This window comes from Styela clava, chromosome 9 (assembly GCF_964204865.1).
Source record: "Styela clava chromosome 9, kaStyClav1.hap1.2, whole genome shotgun sequence".
Lineage (NCBI taxonomy): Eukaryota > Metazoa > Chordata > Ascidiacea > Stolidobranchia > Styelidae > Styela > Styela clava.
In genome coordinates, this window is record NC_135258.1 from 13,490,327 (window position 1) to 13,516,933 (window position 26,607).

Genomic DNA, 26,607 nt, shown 5'->3' on the forward strand with positions numbered 1-26,607 from the left:
CAGCAAACAAAGACGAATTCTGATTTGCTGAAAGCTTGATCAGTAAAACCAATTGAGCTGTAAATATAAATCGGACTTCGCTCCTTGGCATAGATTTCAACTCTAGAAGTATTTGCTAAAGATCTTAACCGAATTCTAGAACTTTATTCGGGATTAATGTAAAATAATTGGCCATGGATAAGACACTTATGTAATGAAACAACTATCCATTTAGAAAATGGTTTCTCGCCAAACAACAGCCACACCTGGGACACTGTATAACTTGTATAATCACCCTTGGCATACATCCGGCCGCGTACATTGGCCATGAATTACCTCAGAAATCAGAATGTAATAAATGCTATATCTAAGTAGTTACTTAAAGCATTAGTTTCAATTGAGTTTTAAACATGACCGTATCATTTGCACGAAATATAACACAAACACTTCGACAAATGGTCTAAAATTCTATTTTACAGAAGATATATATAAAAATTGAATTATTTTTGTTGAAAATGCTTTTCAAATGCCACCAAAACTTGCTCATATATGATATATGCTTAATCATGTCGATAATGAACTTAAAGCGGTTTGGACTGGATTTCGTCTGCGCATGACATCAACAGGTCGAAGTCGAAAATAGTTTTGTTTGTCTGTTTATTACTTTTATCTTTTCCAGAGAGAGGAAAAAAGTATTGAGCAAGCTGCTTGCAACAACGACGAGAGAGAAGTCAAGAGATGTTGCAAAATCGAGAGACATCTGATGGGAGAGACGAGAAGTGAGAGAGGAGCGTTGAACAAATTTTGGACTAGGTATAAAAAGTGTTCAGCGACAGATTTAATTATTACGGGCGGCGAAGCGAAAGGTGAAAGGCGAAACACGAATACGAATATGGAAATGCACGCCCTATTGTTATCGATTTTACTTTTAACAATTCTGACTGGATCAGATGCAAGTGAGTGAATTTTATATCTTTTATTATTTAGTCGTGAGTACTTGCTATAAATATGCGAAGCCGTAACAAAGAACTGATATAATCATCACCCAGGTAGTTCGCAGTTTGATTCCTTGAAATTTTGATCACAGAGTAACAGTTCTAAAAATATAGTAATGTGTAATTAGAAATCAAATTTAATTCACGAACGATATTGCCAATATTATCTTCATTTTCCGAAGATTTTTTCGATAAAGAGTTCGTCTATAAACCTAAGGTACCGTAATTGAAGTACCGTACTGAAGTAACAAAAAGAATACTGCTATTCGGCAAGGGAGTGTAGGTCCAAGATCGGTTTTAATTACGGTTCCACGATTTTGAAAAGGATAATAAATTGTTCAATGTCACCTAGATGTTGTATTCCGGAACAGTAAAATATGAGAATTTCAATTATTTGCGCACAAAATGTTATTGTAATCGGCGCTGAAGAGTACATGAAGTGACAATTTGGATATTTCTTTGTTCATCCATTTTACCCACGCAATAAAATGCATATATGTTCGCACTTGATACTTGTATTGCGTTGAAAAGAATTTCGATATTTGTTTTCAGTTAAACTGTCAAAGCTATCTCGTTCTAATTTATGTCTAATTATCTGTCGTCAACATCGTTCGGTCTCTTGAGTCTAGCGATGTTTTCGTCGACGTCGGATAAGAAACTATAACACAAAACAGCGGTCGCACAACAAATAACATTATAAGAAACTGGGTCACCCCGCTCAGCATCAGCAAAAACATGTTACGCTGGTTGAAGTAGAGATTGGATAAGTCGATATAAAACTGCGATAAAATGCGTGAAATTTAATGAATTTTGTACATATTATTAGTTTTGAGAGTACAATGAAATACTCATTGTTTCTGTGCCTACTAGACCCAGTTGTGGAGTGATAAAAGAGCCCTCGATGCGCATTCTATCTTTGACAATGCTTGATCACTTCAAGAACTAATATTTGTGCCTGCCTTGAATGCATTTATTTTTTCTTAACTTAGCAATAAAGGACAGATTACATTTCAATTTGAAGTAGGATGGTTTCAAAATAAAAATATTAATTTTGCAGTATATAAAATGGAAAACGCTCATGGGAGTATAATTACGCAAAGCACCACCGTTTATAATTGAGTTCAAAGCAACACGGTTAGTTTTACAACCAATTATTCAAAGTTCCTATAATTAACGATAAAAAATCACCTCTGGTCGAATGGAAATAAAAAAAATTTGACACCAAATCGTGACGCTGTCAAATTTGCTAAATTATTTGCCTCGTACTATTTTGAGAGCAAATTACAAATTGCGAAATATTCAATGCAAACAAAATTGTGCAACACCAAAATCAATCATGTGCTTGTTTGTCGGTACGTGATGTTAATTAATAATTAGTATAAAATAAATATGGAGTGAATTAAACAAACATATATTGAATATTGGTATTTTTATTACTTTACTTTTCGCTGAATTCGATGCAAGTAAAATTACTTTGATAAATAATCAATTATGTAACATATTTGGGCCTGGCATGGACTAGTTGTAATATTAGCTCGGAATATTAGTAGATTATTAGCAACTTTTGCTAGATCAATAATGCTAACCAATAAGACGAGCGAAGAAGTGATATTTATCTTCAAGATGGACTTTGTACAGATTTGTTTTGTTTTGATCACGGTTCTCTCGTTTTTCTTTGTTCGATAAATTGGTCTTCTCTCGTTTTTATTCGTTCGTCGAATTGCAAAATTTAGGCGGCATTGGTCTGAATACTCCCAAACCAACAACACAAAATTAAAATTATTCAGATAATATGGTAATTTTAGGATTCCAGTGATATAACATGTATTTCATGAAATTCTGACCTATTTCTACTAATTATATTATCGTTAAGTATATGACAAAAATAGTTCTTATCCGAATGTAATGCGCAAACAATAAAAATTTATTTAAATGTATTTAGTATATCATTTTTATTATTCAAAGGAAAATCGTAGAACACAAATTACATCATTTTAATTTTTTAAATGCAATGAATCCTACTTCGATGAATATGATTTGTATTATTATTGTCCAGCGTTCTCTTGTTTTTAGTTTCGTTCCTGCTTAAAAACACCGGGCATTTCCTATCAGCTGGCCGGTCAAAAGAAAAAAAAATAGACAAAATGAACTGTTATGTCAATATGGGGGGTGTGTTAATGACGTCATCGACATGATTTTACACGCTGAATCCGTTTCTCCAAAATCTTGTTTTCGTCTGTCCTCCGTTTCACCGCAAAACTTGTTTTTATCCGCTTGGTGTTTTGCTCGCTCAGTTTATGAGGTTTTCCCCGTGTTGGTGAAGTAGCTTAATAGACTCTTTAGTTCAGGCACGGAATACCAATAAATTTAATATTAGATTATGCCCAATTAATGTCATGAATATTATTAACAAGATGTTGTAACAAATATATATATATACATAATTTTGCTGATGTATAAGCAACATGTCCATTTATATAATTTTGAGTCTCTCAAAAACGAATTGGTGTAATTCGCGACAGAACATTTCATGTTGCGCATCACTTTTAGTATACATTCTACTTTTTTCTATGCTACATTTGCCTTGAGTTTTAAATCTATTCAACCTTTGGCATTGAATCCTATTCACGCAGGATTATCAATATCACATACTGCGCATATCTTTTTCGACAGATTTCATTTGTTTGCGCGATTCTTGTTTGTGTCGACATTTACCGTACCAAGTTTCAAATTCATATGATGTTTTTTTGTACTTCATATTAAAGCGACGTCGTAAACAGATCACAAAACTGCAAACATAGCTTACCGTTACCAAACATGTGGGCGGATAAGAGAAACGAGGTTTTAGTTATTTAACAAATAAAATACGACACGAACTTTCTGCAGTATATCAAAAAATCGCAAAAAATATCTAGAAGCTATGCTCATTTAATTGGCAACGGGTCTTCTTAAGCTTGTCCTTGAAGTTTTTCAGTTTTCATAACAATCGGTATTAATTATTTGATATCCGAAAACTGGTGAAATGAAAATGATTTTATTTGTGTTCACACTTGTCGACTTTTTGGCGAAGCTCTTTTCTTGCGCCTGGAATACGCCAAAGTTCTTTGTTGTCAAAAATCGCTTTGGATGATTCAAGCGAAAGACGATCACGTGATTGTAAACACGTGACGACATTATGTCGGAGTAGCTCGCGGCGAATGGCGATAAATCTCGTTCCTTCAGAATTTGAAGTTGCCCGTATAATAACTTACGTGATTTTATTATTTCAAGGATGCACGCCATTAATCTCTAACCATGCTTTTCCTATTAATTTTCACAGAGTCATTTGATCAACCGAACGTGTGCGCCGAAAAATGTTTACGTAAGTATAATATTTTTAAACGCGAAAAATACAGAAAGTGTTTAATTGTTAAATTAAATTCCAGTCAATGGGGAGAGAAATTAGAATTAAATAGCGGAAAAATAACTTTTATAATACCATAATATTTCGGTTCAAATGCACCTTTCTATCAACACCTTTACGACATCAATTTATAATGTATGTCGTTTTTTGTGCAGCTGGAAGGAGAAGTTTTTTTGAGAACGATGGATATGAATATTCATATAGCTACAGAACTGTTATTGAAAGCAGTTTCCACACGGATTCATTGAGCGATCAGAAGGCGCAAACAAGTATTGAAGTACCGTTTACCATACAAGCGGTATCGGATTGTGACCTAGTTTTACAAGTAAGTGGCTGAGAAGGCTCACAGTTTTATTCTGAACCTGAATTTAGAATAGCATATTCCGTCTCTATTCGCCCATTGTGATTTGAATATCGATTATATTAAACTAATAATTAAAAATATGTTATTAGTTGCCGATTTGTAAACATTCAATAATCATAACCTTTCATAGACTAGTCACGTTTATAGGACTCATAATATAAAAAAATGTTAATTTGTAATGTGTTTATCATTTCATTGTTCTTGAAATTAGATTCAACGAGGAATCTACATAGACAATGGAATACCACGAACAGACGAAGAACTGGACTGGCAGGAAGCCATTGTTGCTTATCCTCTGCACTTCAGCTGGCAAGACGGGCTTATTGAAAACATTTGTCCAACAACCAATGAGCCTAATTGGGTTCTCAACTTCAAACGGGGAATCTTGTCTGCCATGCAAATTACATCAAGAACGAGTGCATCTGGAGTGAAAGAGGTAAATGAAGTTATTTTTAAACAGTGGTGAATATCAAATTTGATCATAAAAACTGTAAAAAATGTATTTTCTAATGAGCAAAAACTATATAAATATCAAATTTATGATCAAGTTATACAGAACCCACCAATATGCCCACATTGCCCAGAATGAAATACTTACATGGATTCGGTCTATAATACTGAATTTATTACAAGTCTGTGTGAGGTGGTAGGGATCGGTTTTTAATTTTATTTTTATAAGATGATGATGAGGTCATTATATTCATGTATGACACAATAATTAAAAAGCCTCATTCGATGAGATCATGACCATACTTGGAGCAGATTTCTTGACCATATTATTACATTACTCATTTATTCTCACAGATTGATGTTTCTGGTAATTGTGAAGCTGATTATTTCGTCCAAGGAGAAGGAACAACAATGATCAAGAAAACCAAAGATTACACACAGTGTGAAAATCGAGACAAACATTTGTTCTTCTCTTGGGCAACACCTTATGAAATCAGCTCTGTAAGTCATAAATTCGAATAAATTTTCCCTGGTGCAATGTTTTGCTAAAAGTTGGCATCTACTTCCTTTTTCTATGTTCCCACTTTGTTATGTCTTCAAATTAAAAACAGGATACTTAGATAATATTGTGAATTCGCACAGTAATTTAATGACTGTATAACAGCAATTTGTACTCAAATTATGATTGTTTTTTGTGTGTGTTTTGCAGCCAAGACAAAGTTTCATCCACAGCATGCAAACTTGTGACCAGACATTGACAAATGTTTTACAAGGAGTAACTTGCACAGAAGAACATGTATTCAGACCATTCAGCACTGACGAAGGCGGAGCTAGAACTCATATTACCCAAGAAATCAGATACCTTCGTCAAAGACGAATCTCTCGTTCATCGAGTAAGAGGAGTTTAATATTACTTTATAAAGTGAAATATTAATTTATTTATATTTGGCACCTATAACCCCTATTTTTTGTGAAATGTTGTATTTTCCTAAAAATACGGTTCAAAATAATTAAAATATTATCTCCATTTTCTCTCAGTCCCTCGATCTTCACTTCGACGTACAACACTTGCATATGAAGAAGATCTTGAGACCGTTGAAAGAAATATGGCAGAATCTACTCAATCTGCCAAGAATCTGATGGACGGTTTATGTGCAAACATGCAGACTGAAGATTATCAAGAAGTATGAATATATTTCTTAAACAGTTGATAAAATTTTTGCAAAGATTGTTTTTATCTTCTTGATTTCTTTTAGGTCAGCAAACAATTCATGTCTCTGGTATTTGCAATGAGAAAACTTGATTTCGATTCATTGTCCGAACTTCACTCTTACATCAGTGAATGTGCCAACTGGCATTCAACACTCAGGTAAGACAAATGATTAGTTACCCTATATATATATATGAGTGAAGGCACATGATGTTATTATATAAGGCAAAAATATAAATCATGGACGGTCCTCTTACCAGAAAAACTTACTGTATCAAATTTTATCATGATTAACCTTGAAATTACATTAAATTGTAACATCTTTTTTGTTCCAGGGAAATGTTTGATGATGCTCTACCATTCTGTGGTACGGATGGATGTGTAAAATATGCATCTAATCTCATCCTCAACAATGAATTGAACAAAAAAATTGCAGAAAGGTGGCTGACTGGATTCAGTTTCATTAAAGAACCAACTGCAGAGATGATCTCATCTTTATTGGTAAGATTTTATTGTAATTATGATATCATTATAATCCTTTTTAGTCATTGGTAAATGACAACATAATAAACTAAAAAAATACAAGGATAGGGTGGTTCATGAACCGTTTGCCAGTTATGGCTTCCTTCACCATCATGTCATGCATCTGAAAACAAATAACTGACTAATCCCATACCCGACACGGACTGGTAATCGTACAAGAGATCGTGGTTCGCCCTATAATTAAGCCCTCTCATCAACTTTCCTCTTCCTTAGGATAAATATGTAAAAAAATATAAAATATATATTCTATATTGCTGCATTGATGATAATCCTTGATATTTTTCCTATTTGCAGGATGTCGTTGAAAGCAAAAAAATACCTGAACGATCCTTCTTAACGGTTGGATCCATGATTCATCAATATTGCGAAATTTCAGAAGAGAATTGCATGAACAACAATGCTATCCGACAAACAATTGAAATTCTGATGCAACATTTGGGAACAAATTGCCATAGCCCCAACCCAGAAACAAGAAAATTGGTAAGGATATAGATAAAAAACTCTAATTGAGAGAGGTAATTGACAGTTTTAAAACACTGCTTTGTTCTTTAGATCATTTATGCTCTTCGTGCCATTGGAAACGCTGGACAAACAACAGAACAATCTGTTTTGCGAAGATGTATTTTTGAAAATGACAACTCCATGGAAATCAGGATTGCTGCAATTGAAGCTCATAGACGCATGCCATGCAGCGTTGATGTAAGTAATGTTTGAATTCTCATAAATAATACGAGAGGATAATTTGCATAATTGATGTTAATACTCGTTGGTTTCTGTTTTTGAGTATGAATATATACCAAAATTTAAACTGAATTATGTGGGTATCGATATTCCTAAAATCTTATTTTTGATGCGAATGATATGCTATGACCATGGGTTGAAATTTAAGATTTGAGATGGAATTTTTCTAATATTTCTGAATTCCATTTCTATAGCGATCAGCCTTGATGACAACATTAAGAAATGAAGATGCAGACTCAGAAATCAGAATTGCTGCGTACAAAGGACTCATGCAATGCCCAACATTTGAACTTGTGAAAGATGTCAAAGACATTCTAGAAATAGAACAAAATATGCAAGGTATTTTTTCGTTATGAATCATTAAATTTTCATAATATTATTAAATTTCAATATTTTAACATTTTTGTATGTTCTGATAATTATATCATCTTTTTATGTTAATTTCAGTTGGCAGTTACATCTGGTCTCACCTTACCCAAGTTCAAGATTCCCAAGATCCTTTGAAACATATTCTTCAAGCTGCTTTGGTCGGACACACATTCAAGGAATTCAGTCTCGATCCAAGAAAATATTCAAAATATTATGAAGGCTCTATGTTTTCTGGTTTGTAAATTTCTATTTGAGTGTTATTATTGTTTGGAAATGACTAAGACTATTTTTATTATCGTTTACTCTGAAATTTAGAATTTTAAATTTTCATTTTTTTACAGAAAAATTCAACTCTGGAGCAACTGCTGATGCAAGCCTTGTCTGGTCTCCAAAATCTTTCATTCCACGCAGTGCATCAGTCAATCTTACAGTTGATGTATTTGGACAGGCAATCAATCTTTTTGAGGTAATTTATTTTCCAATGTAATGGTTGATATTTTGAACACTGTAAACAAATATATTTTCTTTACACATACAATTCTCTCATATTTTTACAGTTTGGTGGAAGAATCCAAGGATTTGAAAGCTATCTTCAATCTTTTCTTGAGCCAAAAGCTTTTGAAAAACGACAAGAGAAAAAGAACTTGCAATCTGGCAGAAAGACGGTAAATATTTCACTTTGAAATTACGTTGAATTTTGATCTTATTCACTGTCCCCATAGGTAAACAAGGTTTTTTTCTTGGTACAGAATCCTTTGGATGAGGCACAAGCTAGTTGGTTTATGAGAGTTGTCGGAAATGAAGTTTTGTATGGGAACACTGAAATGATGCCACGAATGGAAGAACTTGAATCATCCAACTTTTTGGTTGAATTTGCATCAAAATTCATGAGTGTGAGTACCACAAAAATAAACTTTCATTTACTTTTATTGTTTTTGAAAAACATATTCACAATAACTAATGTTTTTCTAGGATGAAGGATACAATTATCATGACGACTCTCTGCTCTTGAACACTTTCAACAGCCTGCCCACTGGAATTGGTATGCCACTGCAAATTGCCTTCAACGGAACAACCAGCGTTGATATTAATGCTGCTGGAAAATTTAACATGGGTTTTGGAGCTTCTCCAGAATATTTGATCAAAGGCAAAGTTAGCCCAAGGTTAGTATATCAATTTCAAATTCCTGTTGTTTTTTTAAATTTATCGATATAATTTTGCTAATCTAATGGCCGATGACAAAAAGTATCTATGTGATATGTTTTTTGTTCTACAGAGCTGCAGTCACCATCAGTAGTTGGATCGTTGTCGACACTCATGTGAAAAAGACTGGAATTGCCACAGAAAGCACTGCTTACTCTTCTTCATCAATCAGTGGTTTCGTCAAAGTGTTGAACAAAGGCAAAAATGTTGAATTGGAACTTGACACACCATATAACAAAAATGTATTGTTTAGTACAAGGTAAGCTCAATTTTAAACTCATTACTCATATTTGGAATTTGATTGCTATATAAAGTAATATTACTTAGGTAATTCAATATTCATGAAATATCGAACTTCATTTACTTGAGTTAATTCAAAACTTCATTTTTAGCCATAAAGTTTTAAGAGTAGAAGGAAACACCATAGAAGAGATGAAGACCACTGAGTTATATCCACAAAACACATTTGTTAGAGATTGCACAGAAGAATTCCTCGGCCAAAGACTTTGCTACACACAGAGATCAGTCAGTGATAGATACTCAAATGTAAGTTAATTTTTTATTAAAATATATTTTGTATATAATAAGCCAATGTTTTGAAATTTTTTACATTTGTAAAAAATGTAATATTCACAGCCATGGTATAAAAAGAACGATAATTTTTACTGAAACTTACTTGCTTTTTACTTATTGTTTAATAAATAAGCTTATCATTGATGTTTTGATGTTCAGGGTGCACCTACTAACTGGATTTATCCAGTTGATGGAGGAATTGAGATTTCTGCTTACATTCAAAAGATGGACCCAGATCTTACTAAATACACGATCTCTGGCAATAGTGAAAGCATTTATGAAATGGTAAGAAATATTTTTACAAATATTTTTCTGAAAACTATGTTTCAACAAAATATGCATCCACATATGAATTTATAATCTAAAATGAATACTAACATACTTTCTGAATGAAAATCAGTACTAAAAACTGTTGTCTGTTCTGAAATTTTCAGGAGAGTGACTCAATACCTTCAGAAATGATGGTTCAAATGGTCTTTGACACACCAGGATCAAGAGTCAACCGCAAAACAACAGTGTTTGGAACATACAATCTACCAAAAATGGAATTTTCTGTTCTTGCCCAGCAGGAAGAAAAGACATTGCAATTAGAAGGTATGTGTCATGGCATTTGTAAAGGCTGGGATACAATTTCCACATATACAGCAATCAATTTTAATGAAAATATTCACAATTATTTTTATTATTTATCATATCGTTGCAGGAAACTACAAAAACATAGATGAATCTCACGAAGCAACCATCAAAGCACTTTGGAATGAAGACACATACAAATTCAATGTAATTTTTTTAATTTTTGACTGTGAAATTATTGAAACTTTTCCAAGGCAACATAATATTACAGACTGCTCTTAATCGAATAATATTCGAATCCGCCTTACCAAATGTAATTTTTAACAAGTGTATTTTTATTACAGGTCAATTTGGACAAGAACGTGGATGAAGATGGCAGTGAATGGAGTGCCAATGCAGTTCTTCAATTGCCTAGTAAAACAATGTCTGCTAAATCATCAATGGCAGTAGACCCAGCAAAGAGATTGAAAGCTTCTTTTGTTATGGACAATGTGCTTCAATCACCAATTGTGATGAAACGTAAGATTCAGATTATTGTGCAATTTTATTTTTTGGAATTTAATGAGAGATTTTTAATTCTGATTTTCTTCTTCGTTATATACTTGAGTTTTTGAGTCTCAAAGTCTTATTGTCAACATGATTATTTTTCTCACAGTTGACCTTCAAGACAAGTCCAGGAAGACTGACAAGCTTTCATACTCTGGAGAAGCCAAGTTGTCCATCCTTCCCTTCATCAATACCGAATACATGATCGATATGGACCTGAAACCAAAGCTTGACAATTTGATGTTGAACATGAACTATAAGATAGGAGGTGGTCGTAAGGAGAGGTATAATGTGTGAAGAAATAATTTCTTTATTTTTGAACACGGAAATAGTGTTCAAGCTATGATTCCGAATTTTGCTAGGTCAAAGAGCGAAATTGCAATAATCTAAATTCAATGCACTTCAGGAATTCACCATAATACATATTAAATCAGTAGTTCGCACATATTAGTTTATTAAATACGCTACATGTATTATTGTATTGATAAATCAAAAAATCTGAAATTGATTTGACCATTGATTACAAATTAGATAATTTCATTTAACTAACTTTCTTTCTTTAGCATCTTGCTTCATCATAAGCGAACTAGTGTTGGAAGAAAATCTGAAACAGATTGGACAATTTCTCAAATGCTCACATCATCTCAATTCCCATCTTTGAACCACAAGGTAGCAGTCTCTCATAGGTATGTCAAAGGCTCAACATCAAGCTCGATTGACATTGGATATGGAACTCAACTTGAACAACCAAACAATCCATACAAATTGGAACTTCGTCAAGAATACACAGACAACAGTGATTCATCAAAAACAGACATCAGTGGGCAATTTTCAATCAATGTACCATATGTTGAAATGAATCGCGAATTCCAATTCGAACATCTTCAGAGTAAAGAGATTTTGAGCTCAAAAATAAGAAGTGTTTGTGGTGAAGAAAAACCAAAACAGTTTACTCTAATATGGCAAGACAATGCTCCTAAATCTGAATTAATGGACAACACCTTTGAACTTGGATTCTCAACAGCTGTCGGGGATTGGCACTGGCAAGATAACATCAGAGAAAGAGTCAAAAACGTTTACAACTCAAAATCAACTTTGAGTTTGGGTGCAGAAGACTCACTCAAATTTATTCAAGAATCAGAGTTGGTTATGAAAGACACCAACATGAGTTTCTCTCTTTCAATAGTGAAAGGGGATGGATCGAAAATCATTACAGGATCCACTGTCAACACAATGGAATCTGAAACAAGATACATCAGCAAGAACTTCATTCATCTTCATGGTTACACACCAAGAGGTCTTGACATCATTCACGATCGTGTTCCATCTGATGGATATCCAACAACTGTTAACTTCTTGGCATCAAACATTGTCCACGTTTCTGTTAAAACAACCTACAGACCTTCAGAAAACGGCAAACACATGACTTTCATTGTTGAACAGGATGATGTAGAAAAGAGGATTGTATCTGCTGAGGCAGGATATGATTTTGTTGATGATGAAATTGACATGTATGCAAATCTGAATGATAATGGTAACATGCTTTTCAGTTCCCATATCATTGCACAAACACCATCAACTGAAAGTGGAAAATTTTCAGTGGAATTGAAAGAAAAATTGTCACCAAAGAACATGGACTTCAATACCACCATCTCTTACAGCATGACTGATGAAAGCAAGGTTACTTTCTTCCACAGAAATGAACAAAAAAGTGTACAATTTGAAGTGAATGCTGCTAACAATGGAATTCATGGTATCTTGAAACACAACTTCTGTGATTACATGAATGATGCAACATACAACATTGCATTGACATCGGCTGGTGCCGCTGTCACTGTATCAGCCGATGGACATCAAGCTCATGTAAATATCATCAAATCCACAAACATGTTGGAGATGAAATGGGATCACGATAGAATGCCAGACCTTATGAACATGAATGTACCAACTGCTGCAAACATGGTTATCGGTAGAAATACAGATGAAACTGCTCCAAAGAAAATGTGGACAACTGTCAATTTTGAAGATGATGTCGTTTTCGATATGTCATACTCAGTTGAAAAACCTCGTTCTGGCGTAACAAAGAAGGTTTCAATGAGCAATACCTTGCTTCCTATGATTCCAGAAAGTGCAAGATGGGCTATTACTATGGATGAAGTGAGTTTACAATCAGAAGCTGAAATTGGCGAAGAAAGTATGACATTTACAGTTACGACCGGTTTCCCAGAATCTGCGTCAATGGAATTCACACGTACTGCAGGACTCACTAGCTGTGATTACATCCCAGAAAATATGAAGGCTTCTTATGAATATAGTTCTGAACCTCATACAGTTAACCTTAATATGGAATTCGGAGAGAAATCTGCTTCTGTGGAAACTACTTATTCTCCAGATTTTATCAAAGCTAGTTTAACCATGAAAGGCATTGATAATGTACCTAAGTATACATCAATTGAATTGAGAAGCCAGTTAACTACGAGTCCACGAACCATCGATGTTACTGGAAAATGGAATGATGATATCTATATTGCCAACATCAAACATACTTTTGATTACAAGAAAACAAGCGAATCAAACCTCCCTTATGTATCTTATATTGTAAACCATGAATTAAACGTTGATGGCTTTAAAAATGGCGTCAAAGTCGTGGATTTGGATGATGTATTTGAGATTAACAAAGAACAAATCATCTATGATTCAGAACTTGTTCAAACTGTCACTGATTATTATCCACGCCAAGTTCATAAGAGACAAGTCCTTACAATTAATGACAAGGAATATTCATACTTCGAACGTTCAATCATCACAGGATTGGATCCAATGGAAATGGAGATCAAATACACCAAGAACAAATTGGAATTCAGCCAGAGCATTTCCAAATCACCCATGGTTCCTAGTTACTTGTCTCTAAAAATGAGAGAAAAGCGAGGAGTGAATCGTATTATCATGGAATGTACTATGGACGGCAAATCAAAAACATCAACTCTGTCCTACCAACTCAATGATGATAACATGGAAATGTCTCTTGAACATGATTGTGAAATGATGGCGGAATATGTTCCAAAGCATGTAACCGCATCTTTAAGCTGGGCTGAAAACATCTTGATGTCTTATGAATGGGGAGCAGAAAATGGACAGGTCAAATTATGGAAAGATTCAATTACAAATGCAGGTGTCTACGTCAAACTACATGCAAATGATATTACATTCAATTTCACCTACGGCATGGAAAATGGCATTGCATACTTGTATGCATTGGTAGGATATCAAGATCAAAAATATGTTGGAGAATTCTGTGGTGGATATGTTAAAGGTGATGATTCTCCATTGTTCGGAATTTCAAAGGTATTCGTTATTGCTGAAGTTTTTGTAAATGAAAAGAGAGCTATCACTGCCAACACTTTGGAATTCCACAAGGACTATTTGCTCATCAACACAACCAATATGCAAGATCTATTTGAGAACTTGCCACCAAGTTATGTCTTTGTGAAGAAGTTCAATTGGGCCATAGATGATAGCAGTATTGAAGTCACTATTGAAGGTTTGGATGACGATTCGTTCTTATTCACAATTTCTGCAAGTCATAAGGGTTTCTCAACTGCTAGTATTGGAATGCAACACAACCAAGATTGGGAAATATTGCCAAAGCAGTTCGGTGTAAAGTTTGAAAAAGATTGCACTGATGGTGACCATTCCGGCACACTAACCATTAATACAGATTCATGGACAAAGGCAATTTCACATAGACTCCAATATGGTAACTCTGATGAAGGTGTTTATGCAAAATATGCTGTAAATAATGATTTCTCAACTTTGGGAGGCTATTTAGAACTACCATCTCATTTCTCAATTGACTTTGGTGGCAGCATAGGTGATACAACTCTTGATTATCATTTGAACATGTCATATGATGATTTAAGATCCGCTGAAACAATGCACGCAGAGAAAACAGATAATGGGTTCAGTGTAACATATGATGTAAAACAGAATGCGACTAGCAAGCTTCCTGGAGTTATTTCATTGAAATTTGGTGGAAGTCGCACAGACACTGACATTGATTGGAGCTTCGATTTGACTGCTGACGAAAAGAAGGCCGTTGAAAAGTTACATGGGACCATATCTGATACTGGCTTCACCCTCACATACAGCTTAAATCAAGATGTAACAACATACTATCCAAAAACAGCGAGTATTGATGCCTCTGGGAATAAGGACAAATCAATTACCTTTGACTTGAAAGGAACCAGTGATGACAAATCTATCACAGAACACTTGAGCTTAGACAATGTTAAATTGAGCGAAAACTTCAACTTCAAATACACATTAAACCAGGATATGCTAAGTTGGTATCCAGAAAAAATTTCAATGAATGCGGTTAAGTCTGACGGATCATTTACGGGAGATTGTTCAACAACTATGTCTCCAAATTCATTCACTGGATCTGTAAAAGCTACATGGTCTGATAAAGATGTCAGTTTCTCTGCAAATTTCAGCTGCGATGAAAATCCAGAAACACCATATCATATTGAGCTTAAATGGACCAAGAACGACGCATCCATGTTTGGCAACATCGAATTTATTCATAATTTTGATGAAATTGTTCCATTACCAAAAAAAATGGGTCTTGAGATTGAGCCCGGTACAAATAACATGAACATTCTTCTCAACATTGATGATCATAAACGCAAGATTGAAATGCGCAGACGACAAGATGATGGTGCAATGGAATACAATCTGAGACACAATCTTGAAATGTTATCAGACTACAATTTGCCAATGGATGTTGGCGTCAGCTATCAAAAATCTCCATTCACTAGCTCACTCAAGTGGGGTTCAAGTTCATTGGGTGCTCGATACGAACCTGAGCAGAATTTATTGAATGTCGATGTTTCTGTTGCTGAGGTTCAAGGCAAAATTTCTCTGCAAAAAACAATGAATGAGGAACTGACGTCGATGATTTTCCAACATGATTTGAGCGCATTGTCAGAATACAACTTACCAAACGACTTCACATTCAGTTATCAGCTCACACCATTTACTGTCTCTGCAACATGGGGCGACAATGAAATCTTCGTCATGAAATCAGGACAAGAATTGAAACTTAGACAAAATGTTTTTGAACAACTTCCACAGTACTTGGTCTTGAATTGCAACTGTGATATGTCATCAGAAACAAAACTGATGGAACTGAAAGGAAAACTCGATAGTTACAGTTTCTATGGAAAATATCATCATAACATGGTCGACACCTATACCATGAACCTAATTTGGCAATTGATGCAAGATGAAGATACATTAATAGATTTGTTTGTTGATACTGATATGATTCTTTCAGCTGGACACTTGAACACCACTTTCACACAGTCACTTACAGATAGCGTTTATGACCATTTCAGCTTCTATACCAAGTTTAACATCCAAGAAACATCAGGAACTGTATCTGTGGCAACTAACATCGAAGAACCCATAGATTTTGTTATAACTTACAGTAAAGTCACAGACTATCAATACAATGTTGTCATCACTCATAATGTTGAAAGCATTGTTGATACATTGCCATTGGAAACTAGCGGAACTCTTACTATGACCTGGACAGAACCAAAGAAGGGTATTGATGTTACAGTTGTATCTGCTGATCGAAGAAAATCTTTCTCTTTTAACATATTAAGTGATATGGGAGAAGACAGCAAACAAATAACACTTGTTATGTCGCATGACTTCGATATGTTAGAAAGTGAATTGTCTGTTCCAAAATCAGCATCATTTAAAATTAAAAAGACTTCGAACAGTGGTGACATCTCTCTAACATACAATCTTGATTCAACTGAAAAAGAAGCCACCATTGATATTGATTTCTCAGACTCCATGATTCGTTTTAATGTTGATCAAAACATCTTGGAACCTGCATCTCGTTCACGAAAAGCCACTTTTGATATTCCGCAAAAGGTTTTGATTTTATTGAACAAAGACTCTGATGTCGGAAGATACAGATCTAAGATGTCATTCAAATCTGGACAAAAACGAAGATATTTCAATGCTGAACTGAACACTGACGATAATGCCTGGGATGTATCTCTGTCGCACAATCTTAACAGAGTTTTACCGGTGAAATTACCTTCTAATATGAAATTTGAAGTGAATTGGAATGCAAGTGCCATTGATCTAGCTTTGAAATTGGATGACAATGATTATGCTTTTACTTTCTGGCGCGTTGCAGAATCAAGCAAGGTCGGGTCTTCATTTACCCACAATGATCATTCTCTCGTCAGCAAAGGTGTCCCTCAAACTGCCTCAATGGTACTCAGTAAAGATAGCAACGCTGATGGAGATTTCGTTTCTGCTGTATATTCTGCCAACGGTCATTCATCCGCAACTGTGTCAATTACAAGAGCTGCTAAAAAAATCAGCATGATCTTCAACTCTGAAGGTGATTCATTTACAATCTCTTCCAACATTGTTGCAATGCTACGAGACAATGGTGTCAGCTTTGGTGTCACTGGAACACAAACCGGCCTCGAAGAATTCTTGGCAGAAAATTTTGAAATCCACTCTTCTGCTTCCTATGCTAAATCAGAATCAATGTTGAGCACAAGTTTCTCTCATAACATTCCTATGTTGAAAGACTATGGATTGCCTTACCAAGCTAACTTTGAGATGAAAATACCTGTTTTTACAGCAGAAGGTACATTGAAAATTGGATTCTCTGTTGAAATTGATGACTTGGTATTCTCTGAAAACTCCATAAATTTGGATGTGAAATATACCGCCAGCAGTATCGAAATAAATGCTAATGGAATGCGAACCAGAAACCTATGGTCAACAACATCTTCAGATAAACTGGCATATGATGGAACCTGGAAAGTTGAAGTAACCACCGAATCAGATTTGCAGAAATTTGACTTGCTTTACACCTTGAGGGAAACTGACACTAATAATCAAGTTGTTCGAGACCACAATTCAAATGTTGTATTGACAGTTCAACCAGATTCAATTGAATGGGAATTGAGATCAAATGCTTTTGTTGATGAACAGATGACTTCAACTGGTACAGCTACTCGCAATGATGGTACTTATACTTTGAAACTTGCCATCAACCAAGGAACTAATATTGACTATTCTGGTAAACTTCAAATTTTGACTGGGGAAATATTCGAAATTCATTATTCTGATGAAGAAAGAAATACATTCAACATTGTTGTGAACAAAGACAGTGCTGAACAATTTGTTCTTTCTCATAACATCGAAATGATCACATTCATTCCAGAAAGCATTATCACATCCTTGGACATTGAAGAACAAACATTTTCAATGAAAGTAACAGAGAATAGCAACAAAATTGTTCTTCTCGTAAAACCAAGTTACATTGAATTGACAAGAACTTCACCTGATATGCAACCATTGTTTGTTTTGAAATCTGAATATGTCAGCCACCCATCACACAAAGTTACAAGTGAATTCAAAATTCCTGAATTGAGCATTGACTATTCATCTGCAGTCGAAGTACATTTCTTCAAGCCTGGAGATGGAAGATCACTCATTAATATTGATATCAAAGACAATGCAAATGAAAAATCATTTACTGTCAACAGTCATGCATTCTTACAAGACAGAGATATTAGTGATTTGAACATTGTTGCCAATATTGACACTGACATGACCATGATTCCATTCAACTTTGCTTTTGAATACATACTTCAAAACAGTCCATACAACTTCAGAATGCATCTGAAAATGAGAGAATATTCTTTCACAACAACCAATGCAGAGAGATCTTTCGAGACTACAATAACTTTGCCAAAATCTATCAGAATCTATAAATTGTCAGTATCTGGTGATTGCGTTGAAGTAAGAAATGGAAATGAGAAATCTACCATCTCTGTACAATGGAATGACGACCAAACAATCAGCTTATCCACAGTTTCAAACTTTGAATCAGATAGTCACTTGTTTAACTTTGATATCAGACAACCGTTCATTGAACCAGATCAACTTTCTGGAAGTTATACTTTCGAAAAGAGTGGAAGATGGAATGTTGTGAACATCGAAATGACTGATAACACAAATCCATTTACAGTTATGGCAAAATATTCAGATTCCAAAGACAATACTCATGAAGTTGTTGTCGACGTCGCTCAACCATATGATCATGATTATATCCCAAAACACTCCGTAACCACTGGAACAATTTTATACACCGACACAGTTTATAACAGTGACTGGAAGATAACAGCCAATAATAAAGACATTGTTACTTTCAAGAAACTCTTCCAATCCAACAGTGACGGATATCATTTCGACCTTCACTGGAGACAACCATATGAAGAACTGTTCTTGACATCTTTGGATATTTCACATGACATCAGGGAAACTGACAATGGTATGGAAGTTATTGCTGACATTAGCCACTCTGGTGATGATACGTACATTCCCAGTCACTTTGTTGCCACTCAAACTACTACAAAAACAGACACCTTATACCAAAAAATAAATAAGGTTGTAAGTGAGGGCCAAGAATTAGCTAGCTTGAAACAAACATTCAAAGTACTCAATGATGGTTACCAAGTAAGTGTCAGTTTAAGACAACCACATGCTGAATTTGGACCGACATATTTTGACACCACAGCTGATTTGAAACTTGGTTCAAATGGTATGAGTTTAAATGTGGATGTTGAACAACCTTATGACAATATTTACATCCCGAAAGAATTCACAAGCAAGCATATCATCAAATACAATCAAGGAATGTATGACAGCGACTTTAAGATTATCAGCAATGGTGAAGAATTGGTTGTGCTTAAAAAGTATTTCGAAGCAACCGCAAGTGGTTATACTGCTTACTTGCACTGGAAACAACCTTATGAAGAATTTGGTGCTACATCATTTGACACTACCTTTGATTACAAATTGACAACATCTTCCAAAACGCTAAACAGTGATATCAGTGTAAATGACCAAAGCAAACTGGCTGTAGAATATTCATGGAATCAACCGAACTCCAATTCTCAGAACACAAGTGTGGCTGTCATTGTTGATGGAAAGAGGTATGAAAGCAAGTGGCATATGAGCACTACAGAAAGCCAAGTTTCTGGCAAGAAATGCACTTTTGTGTATGACAACCAAATGCCAAAACTTGGTTTCCTTCCTCCATTTGTACCAACACAACAACATTTCAGTTTGACAACTTTCCGCAAAGATGCAAATGCTCACTTTACAACCGTCTACTCTTCTAATTTGATCAAAAATCCAGTTCAGATTGAAGGTATGTACATATTACACACAGGAAACAAACTGTTCGATTCAATGCTCAGTTTCAAATCTGGTCCTGAAAGCAGTGCACTCGCTGATGCTGAAGTTCAATTCACCGTAGACAATGTTGAAGGTGTAACCATGTCAGCTGTGATACCACCAATGGGATTCGATCGAGTTGCTAATGTTAAATATGACCAGAAGAAAATGATTGTCTCCATGAAATACATCGTAGATGGAAAACAACCAGTTGTCGTCAGTGTTAATTTGAAACAGATTATCCCCAAATTAAATGCTATTTTGGACATTCTAAAGAACAAAGAATTGTTGCCAAAGATTAAAATCATTGGTGATTTTGAGCAAGCATCATCTGCATTCAGCGGATATATTGGCATTCAAGTTCGAAACACACCATACACTATTCACTTGGAGACTGGATTCGAAGACGAAAAATTCTACTTCAATGTGACAACGAAACGCCAGTTCCGTAAACTTGATGATGTTTTGAGTATCACTGCATATTCAATCGATGCACAAAATGTACAAGTACAGATAATAACAAGCGAGAAACTTGGACGTATGCTTACTATGGTTACTGCATCTTGTCATGCTGAAATGAAAGACAAAGTTGTAATGGCAACTGATACCATCATTGAGCTACTGTCATCATTAGATAGTGTTGTACAAGGCTCAGAAATGGTGCAAGATTTCATTAACAAATACAAGAATGTTGCTATCACATATGTAAATGCCGTAAAAGTTACACTGATTAATATGATTGATAATGCTAACACACTGACACGTGGAACCCTTCTTATGACAGAAGAAACAGTTGGTTACGGTTTGACAACATTGATTAAAATCATTTCGACACAAATCGAGAAACTTCGTGATTTTGTAAGCCAACCATTGCAACAGATCAAGGATGACTATCTCCTTCAAGTTTCAACTGAAATATACAACTGGGTGCAACCAAAACTTCAACCATTAACTGACAAACTAAATCAAGTTCATGCTGGTCAATTGCTTCTCGAATTGGTACAAGAAGGTATAACAAAGACCATATTTGTGATGGAAAAGAATGTCGAAGCCATCTTGACAGCCAGCAGACAACCACTTGCAAAGATGGTCGAACTCAGTGAAAACAAAGTCGTCATCAATATTCCTCTGCATATTCCGGTGAGTAATTTCATAATTATAATTAATTAAATTGAATCAATAAAATTATTATATTTTTCTTTAATTTTTAATATTTTAAATTTTAGGTCAAGGGTCTTATTGCCCCACCAAGCATCGCTGACATATCTTTGTGGATTGCAGAGAGCTCTCTTGCTCATGAACTTGATACCAAATTGAAGATCTTGTACAAAGCTGTTGATTTATATTATCAATACAGATCAATCTTGAACATGCCACTAGAAGAGATTATTCCACCATTCAAGGTTTGTATGCCATTATTAGGAATGAAAAGTTTTTTTCAATCTTAATACATGCTTTCTGACTGGCTGATAGAAAAATCATAGAATACTTGTCCAAAAGGAATAAATACAGACATATCTATTTATTGTTTGATATATTATTCATATAAATTTCATCTTTTAAAGGGACATGCAGAATTGTCTGGATTCCGTCATTTCCACACTTTCGATGGAAAACGATACGATTTTGCAAGTAGATGTGACAGCAAGCATATATTGTTACATGACTTTGCTGACAATGAATTCCAAATTTACGTCACATATGGAAAAAATCCATCCCTGACTGTCACCTCATACGATCCTTCTGGAAGACAACAATCTGTTGTGATGAGACGAGACTACAGCATTACTGATGAAAATGGTCATGATATTCCAATGCCAATGGGCTATGCCGATGTAAGTGATTTGTATTATACCGTATGTGTATTTCAATTTCATAAAAAAATATAGTTACTCAGTAATTATCATAACATTCAGTATTTGACTGATAAATAATCTGAAAATTCATCATAATTTTATCAATGCCACGTGTGACGTTTCTGAACCTACGGTACTTATATCATGAACTAGCCTTATTTAAATTAAATTTCATCTTGATTTTTTTCTTTAATTCAAACATTGTACAAAACGTATAATGGTGACACACTTCTTGTTTCTAGCTTGTTGTTAACCAATGTTGATAATTTCTGTCATATTTCGATTGAAAATTGCTTTTATCATCAGGTATCTGTGAAAAGAACTGGTGAATTTGTGACATTGAAAACAGTCTATGGTTTAGTTGTGTCATGCAACTTTGTATCTGATCTCTGTACAATTGATATCTCACCATTCTACTTTGCTGGAGTTTCTGGTATGCTTGGAACATTCAACAATGAGATTAATGATGACTTCACAGGTCCAAGATCTTCTGAAATCAATGACTTCGAACAACTTGCTCAAGCTTGGATGGTGAGTTAAATTTACAGTATTTTTAATATTTTCTAAATATATTCGAAAATAAATTTTGTTTTATTCAGCAATTGATAGAAATTAAAATTTGATTCATTATTTTTCAGATTCCGGGAACTTGCAATGGAGCGAATATGGAGGCTGAATGCACTCAAACTGCCAGCGATGCATGCACTCAATTATTTGAAGGAAGAACCTCAAAATTCTTCTCATGCTTTTCTGTGGAAGATCCTGAACCTTACAAAAAGATGTGCATTAGAGATACTTGCAGTTCATCATCAGTAAGTAATTTAATATAGTAAAGTACGCTAATTCACATCTTTTCCCCCTAACAACGCTATGTACTGGTCTCCACTGATATCTAACGATTTCCGGTTCTGCATTGCCTCACAATTTATTACACCCCTGATATTGTGGTGGGAATGAGATTTGAATACAACCTTCAAGTACTAGGTCATCACACCCACAGACTGCTAATTCATTTTGCTGATAAGCATATGAAAGCTTTTGTTTTGTTCTTTTATTGAATGTATTTATCTTTCACAGGCTGGAATTTGCACTGCTGCTGCATCATATGCAAGACGTTGTGCACTTCGTGGTGTCATTTTACCTACACCAGAAAGCTGCAAGAAATGTATTTCAGCCAGAGGTGATGCTTTCTCAAACGGTCAAGTTCAAGTTACTGGAGCTGATGTCGTGTTTGTGATTGAAAAATCAGGATGTATCAGGTATGCGGATTATTTGTTATAATATAAGAAGTTATTTAAAGTTTGAAATATGAAAAACAGAATCATAAAAGGTTGATGATCCATGTAATTAAGAGGCAACTAATAAATTTTTCAAATTTTATAGATTCAAGAAGAAGGATTATAAGAGGTTTTTGGGTAAATTGCACAAGACCTTGAATGAAACTGTAGCAACTGGAAATCTGAAATATGCTGTCGTTGGATTTGGAGGACCAGAAGGATATGCAGAACCACATACTATTCCATTTGACAACGAAATCTTCATGCGAACTGATATAGTAATGGCCCCAGTAAGTGAATACTTGATATTACAACAAATTATCCCACCTTATCATAAATAAGAACTTTATTTAAATGACGTTTTCATTTTACAGGCTGATGAAAGGGCTCTCATTTCTGCTTTCCGACTCAAGGAAACAAGAGGATCTGAACCAGCAACACCAGACGTTATGCAAGCAATCAGTTACGCTTCACAACTTCCTTTCAGAGCTGGAGCCGCAAGAACCATCATCTTAGTGACTTGTGATGAGTGTGGTGCTGAAAGCATGGTACGATATGTTTTAGTTAAACTTAAATTAATAGTTAAATAATTAAAATCTCATGGAATGGTAATATGATGGTATATTTCAGATTTGTAAATTTTACATTCAATTAATTTTTCAGGTTGACAAGAGCAATGTCCAAGCAGTGTTACAAGAGCAAGGGATCATAATTCACCATCTTAGACAAAAGAACATTCAAGCTGGAAAAGGTTCCAAGAAGGTGAAAAACAGTTGAAGATTTTGCCAAATTTTAACAATTTCAATCTTTGCCTGTGTTTAAAATTCATGCTCATTTTTATCTTAGGTATATGGATTCAATCCTACTGAAATATTTGCCAAAAACGACGCTAACTATGCAAGAAGTGAATTGAAGGTTTCTAGCACTGATCAATGTCTTCCATTGGTTGATATGACTGGAGGATCTGTTTGGAATTCAAACACTTTCGGCAGGGTAAGAATATCTTGTTTTTGTGAATATTGAAATCCTAATTTTTTAATAAAAAATATGATTTTTATATTTTACGAATTTCCCGATTTTGACATGAAAATTAGCTGCAAACAAGTTTTATAATATTTGTTCTTTATTTATAGGAATCATTGCAAAATATCGTCAATCAAGTTTCCACCGGAATAAATTCAGCAACTAGACAAGAATGTGTATGCAGCATTGCCGATAATGGATCAGCTACATCTAAATGTATTGCTTCATAATTTTGCCGAATAATATGGTAAGTTTTTTGGAAATTTTTTTTATGTTAAACATGAAGATAATAAGGAAAATTTCACCAGATATGACGTACATCTTTTGAATGTTCTTCATCTAAAATGAACAAAGAATACTAGTTTTGGAATTTGATCATGGCCGATTGAACTATTTTTCTATCTCAATATGTCTGTACTTTTAATTAGAATTATTTTAAAAATTCTGCCTTTAACAGTATTCAGTATATTATAGTATATTAACAGTATATTTTATTTTTCAGACTCTCATCTGATATTACAAATGCAAAATCGAACATTTATCTTTTTCAATAATTTCTTTAAAAATTTTGTGTTTTTATGATTTCAATATGTTTTGTATGTGTGAAATTTAGTACCAGATCATACATGGTCAGACTGCAGTTACATATATTTCACTTGTTTGTACAGGCTTGATCTGGTACTAACTTATCGTTACTACCTTTTCTTTACCTGTGAATTAAAATTGTCAGGTTTGTTTCGTTTTTGTTTATTATTTTTGCATATTTTCAGCGTCTCACCCATCACGTGACATGATGCGATTTCAATGCAGGTTTTACGTTTAGTCTTCTTTTGTGGTTTTCTCTCTTTTTTGACTGTGACATATTTCTTAGCAACATTTTTTGCTACTACATGTGATGAATTTATTTTTGTTATTCGTTGTTAATTATTTGTTTGTATTTTGTCTTGACTAGTGCGAAGCATAAGATAATTTGTCACTGTCTTTGTCTGTCGTTTTTGTACCTTTGTCTTAATTTGGTGCGAAATTTCATTTGTTTGACAGAAATTTCCCACCAGAATTTTTGTGATGTTCCCCTTGTCTTTTTATGTCCTATGTTGAAATTATATGTATAATTCTCTTTTCTATGTGAACATGTTGTTCGTCTGCTTTTTGTTGGTTAGTGTTTTTTTATTGTCTGACGTCATACACGTCCTGTTTAACATCTTTGTTTGTTTGTTCAATACAAATTAATGTTTGTTTTGTCTCTAGTTAGATTGCATGTTCGTGTCCTTGTCTCTTACTGTTATATGTAATTAATTATTCCTGTTGCCTTCATACATTTAACTGATTTTCATGATTAAAAACCAATTACAATACTTGAGAGCATCGGATATTGTAAAATGGGGGAATGAATGAGTTTTTAGTTATTCTCGAATACTGATGCCATTCACGAACTGCGGGCAATAATTTTGAAAGATTGTGTGTCAACTTTACGCTGGAAATGAGAGAGATGGCATTATGTGTGTTTTGGGGTTTCGAAAAACAGGTTTTGTTTTCTGGCATCGACAAAAATGAACCTGCTATGACGCCATAAGAAAGCAATTTTTACTTAATGATGATATGAAAGACCGATCTGGCACTTTGCTGTTGAGCATACAGTGCTGATGCACAAATGCCTTCAATCAGGCGCAAGTGCGGCATTGAATCTAATTGTGTGGAAGCTGAAGGTTGAAAATCTCAGGTTCAAACGCTTACCACCCCATCCAAATTACAGTAAAACTGGCATACCCAGCCAGAGAAGGAAATTTTCAATTCTCCCAAAAATATGCCAGCTTTGTTACTCTTTGGCTCTTGTCTCTTCGCTGGGGATGTCAAGATGGGATTATGTATTTTCTCTGGTTTTGACCTGTAATGAGCTTTAGGTAAACAAAATCAGGTTGTGGTAGGACTAGGAGACCGGTAATTGCATCCTAATTATGACATAGACTTCACATTTCAACGGGACGATCTTGAAAATCAGGGATAGGAAACCGCGACCCATTCAAGAAATAAAATTGGATATGACAAAATCTAAAGAGATCCAACCTCTTGACAGGACAACAAAAGTACGGCAAAACTTCACTTCCTGGTTTCCAATTTTAGAACTGTTGAATTCCTACTCACTAATCTAACAAGCTCTATAAACTCCTACTCTGACAAGTTTGAAAATGAATCTTCATCCTGACTCGAACACAAGCA

General features: G+C 34.6%; 1 protein-coding gene across 1 annotated transcript; it reads left to right on the forward strand.

Annotated features, from left to right (window-relative positions):
• Positions 1-755: 755 nt before the first annotated feature.
• Positions 756-25,746, forward strand: LOC120339267 (uncharacterized). The gene is made up of 36 exons (XM_039407359.2): positions 756-935; positions 4,294-4,335; positions 4,533-4,702; positions 4,953-5,177; positions 5,546-5,692; positions 5,901-6,084; positions 6,230-6,375; positions 6,448-6,560; positions 6,737-6,902; positions 7,239-7,424; positions 7,497-7,643; positions 7,880-8,024; positions 8,133-8,288; positions 8,396-8,520; positions 8,612-8,719; positions 8,804-8,947; positions 9,027-9,217; positions 9,331-9,516; positions 9,650-9,803; positions 9,990-10,115; positions 10,265-10,424; positions 10,534-10,610; positions 10,748-10,922; positions 11,059-11,233; positions 11,513-21,374; positions 21,461-21,637; positions 21,800-22,069; positions 22,397-22,621; positions 22,729-22,902; positions 23,168-23,349; positions 23,474-23,657; positions 23,742-23,915; positions 24,031-24,129; positions 24,214-24,360; positions 24,501-24,637; positions 24,893-25,746. Exons 1-35 carry the CDS (start codon positions 872-874, stop codon positions 24,618-24,620), a joined length of 15,126 nt encoding a protein of 5,041 aa, XP_039263293.2. The 5' UTR covers positions 756-871; the 3' UTR covers positions 24,621-24,637; positions 24,893-25,746.
• The last annotated feature ends 861 nt before the right edge of the window (positions 25,747-26,607 follow it).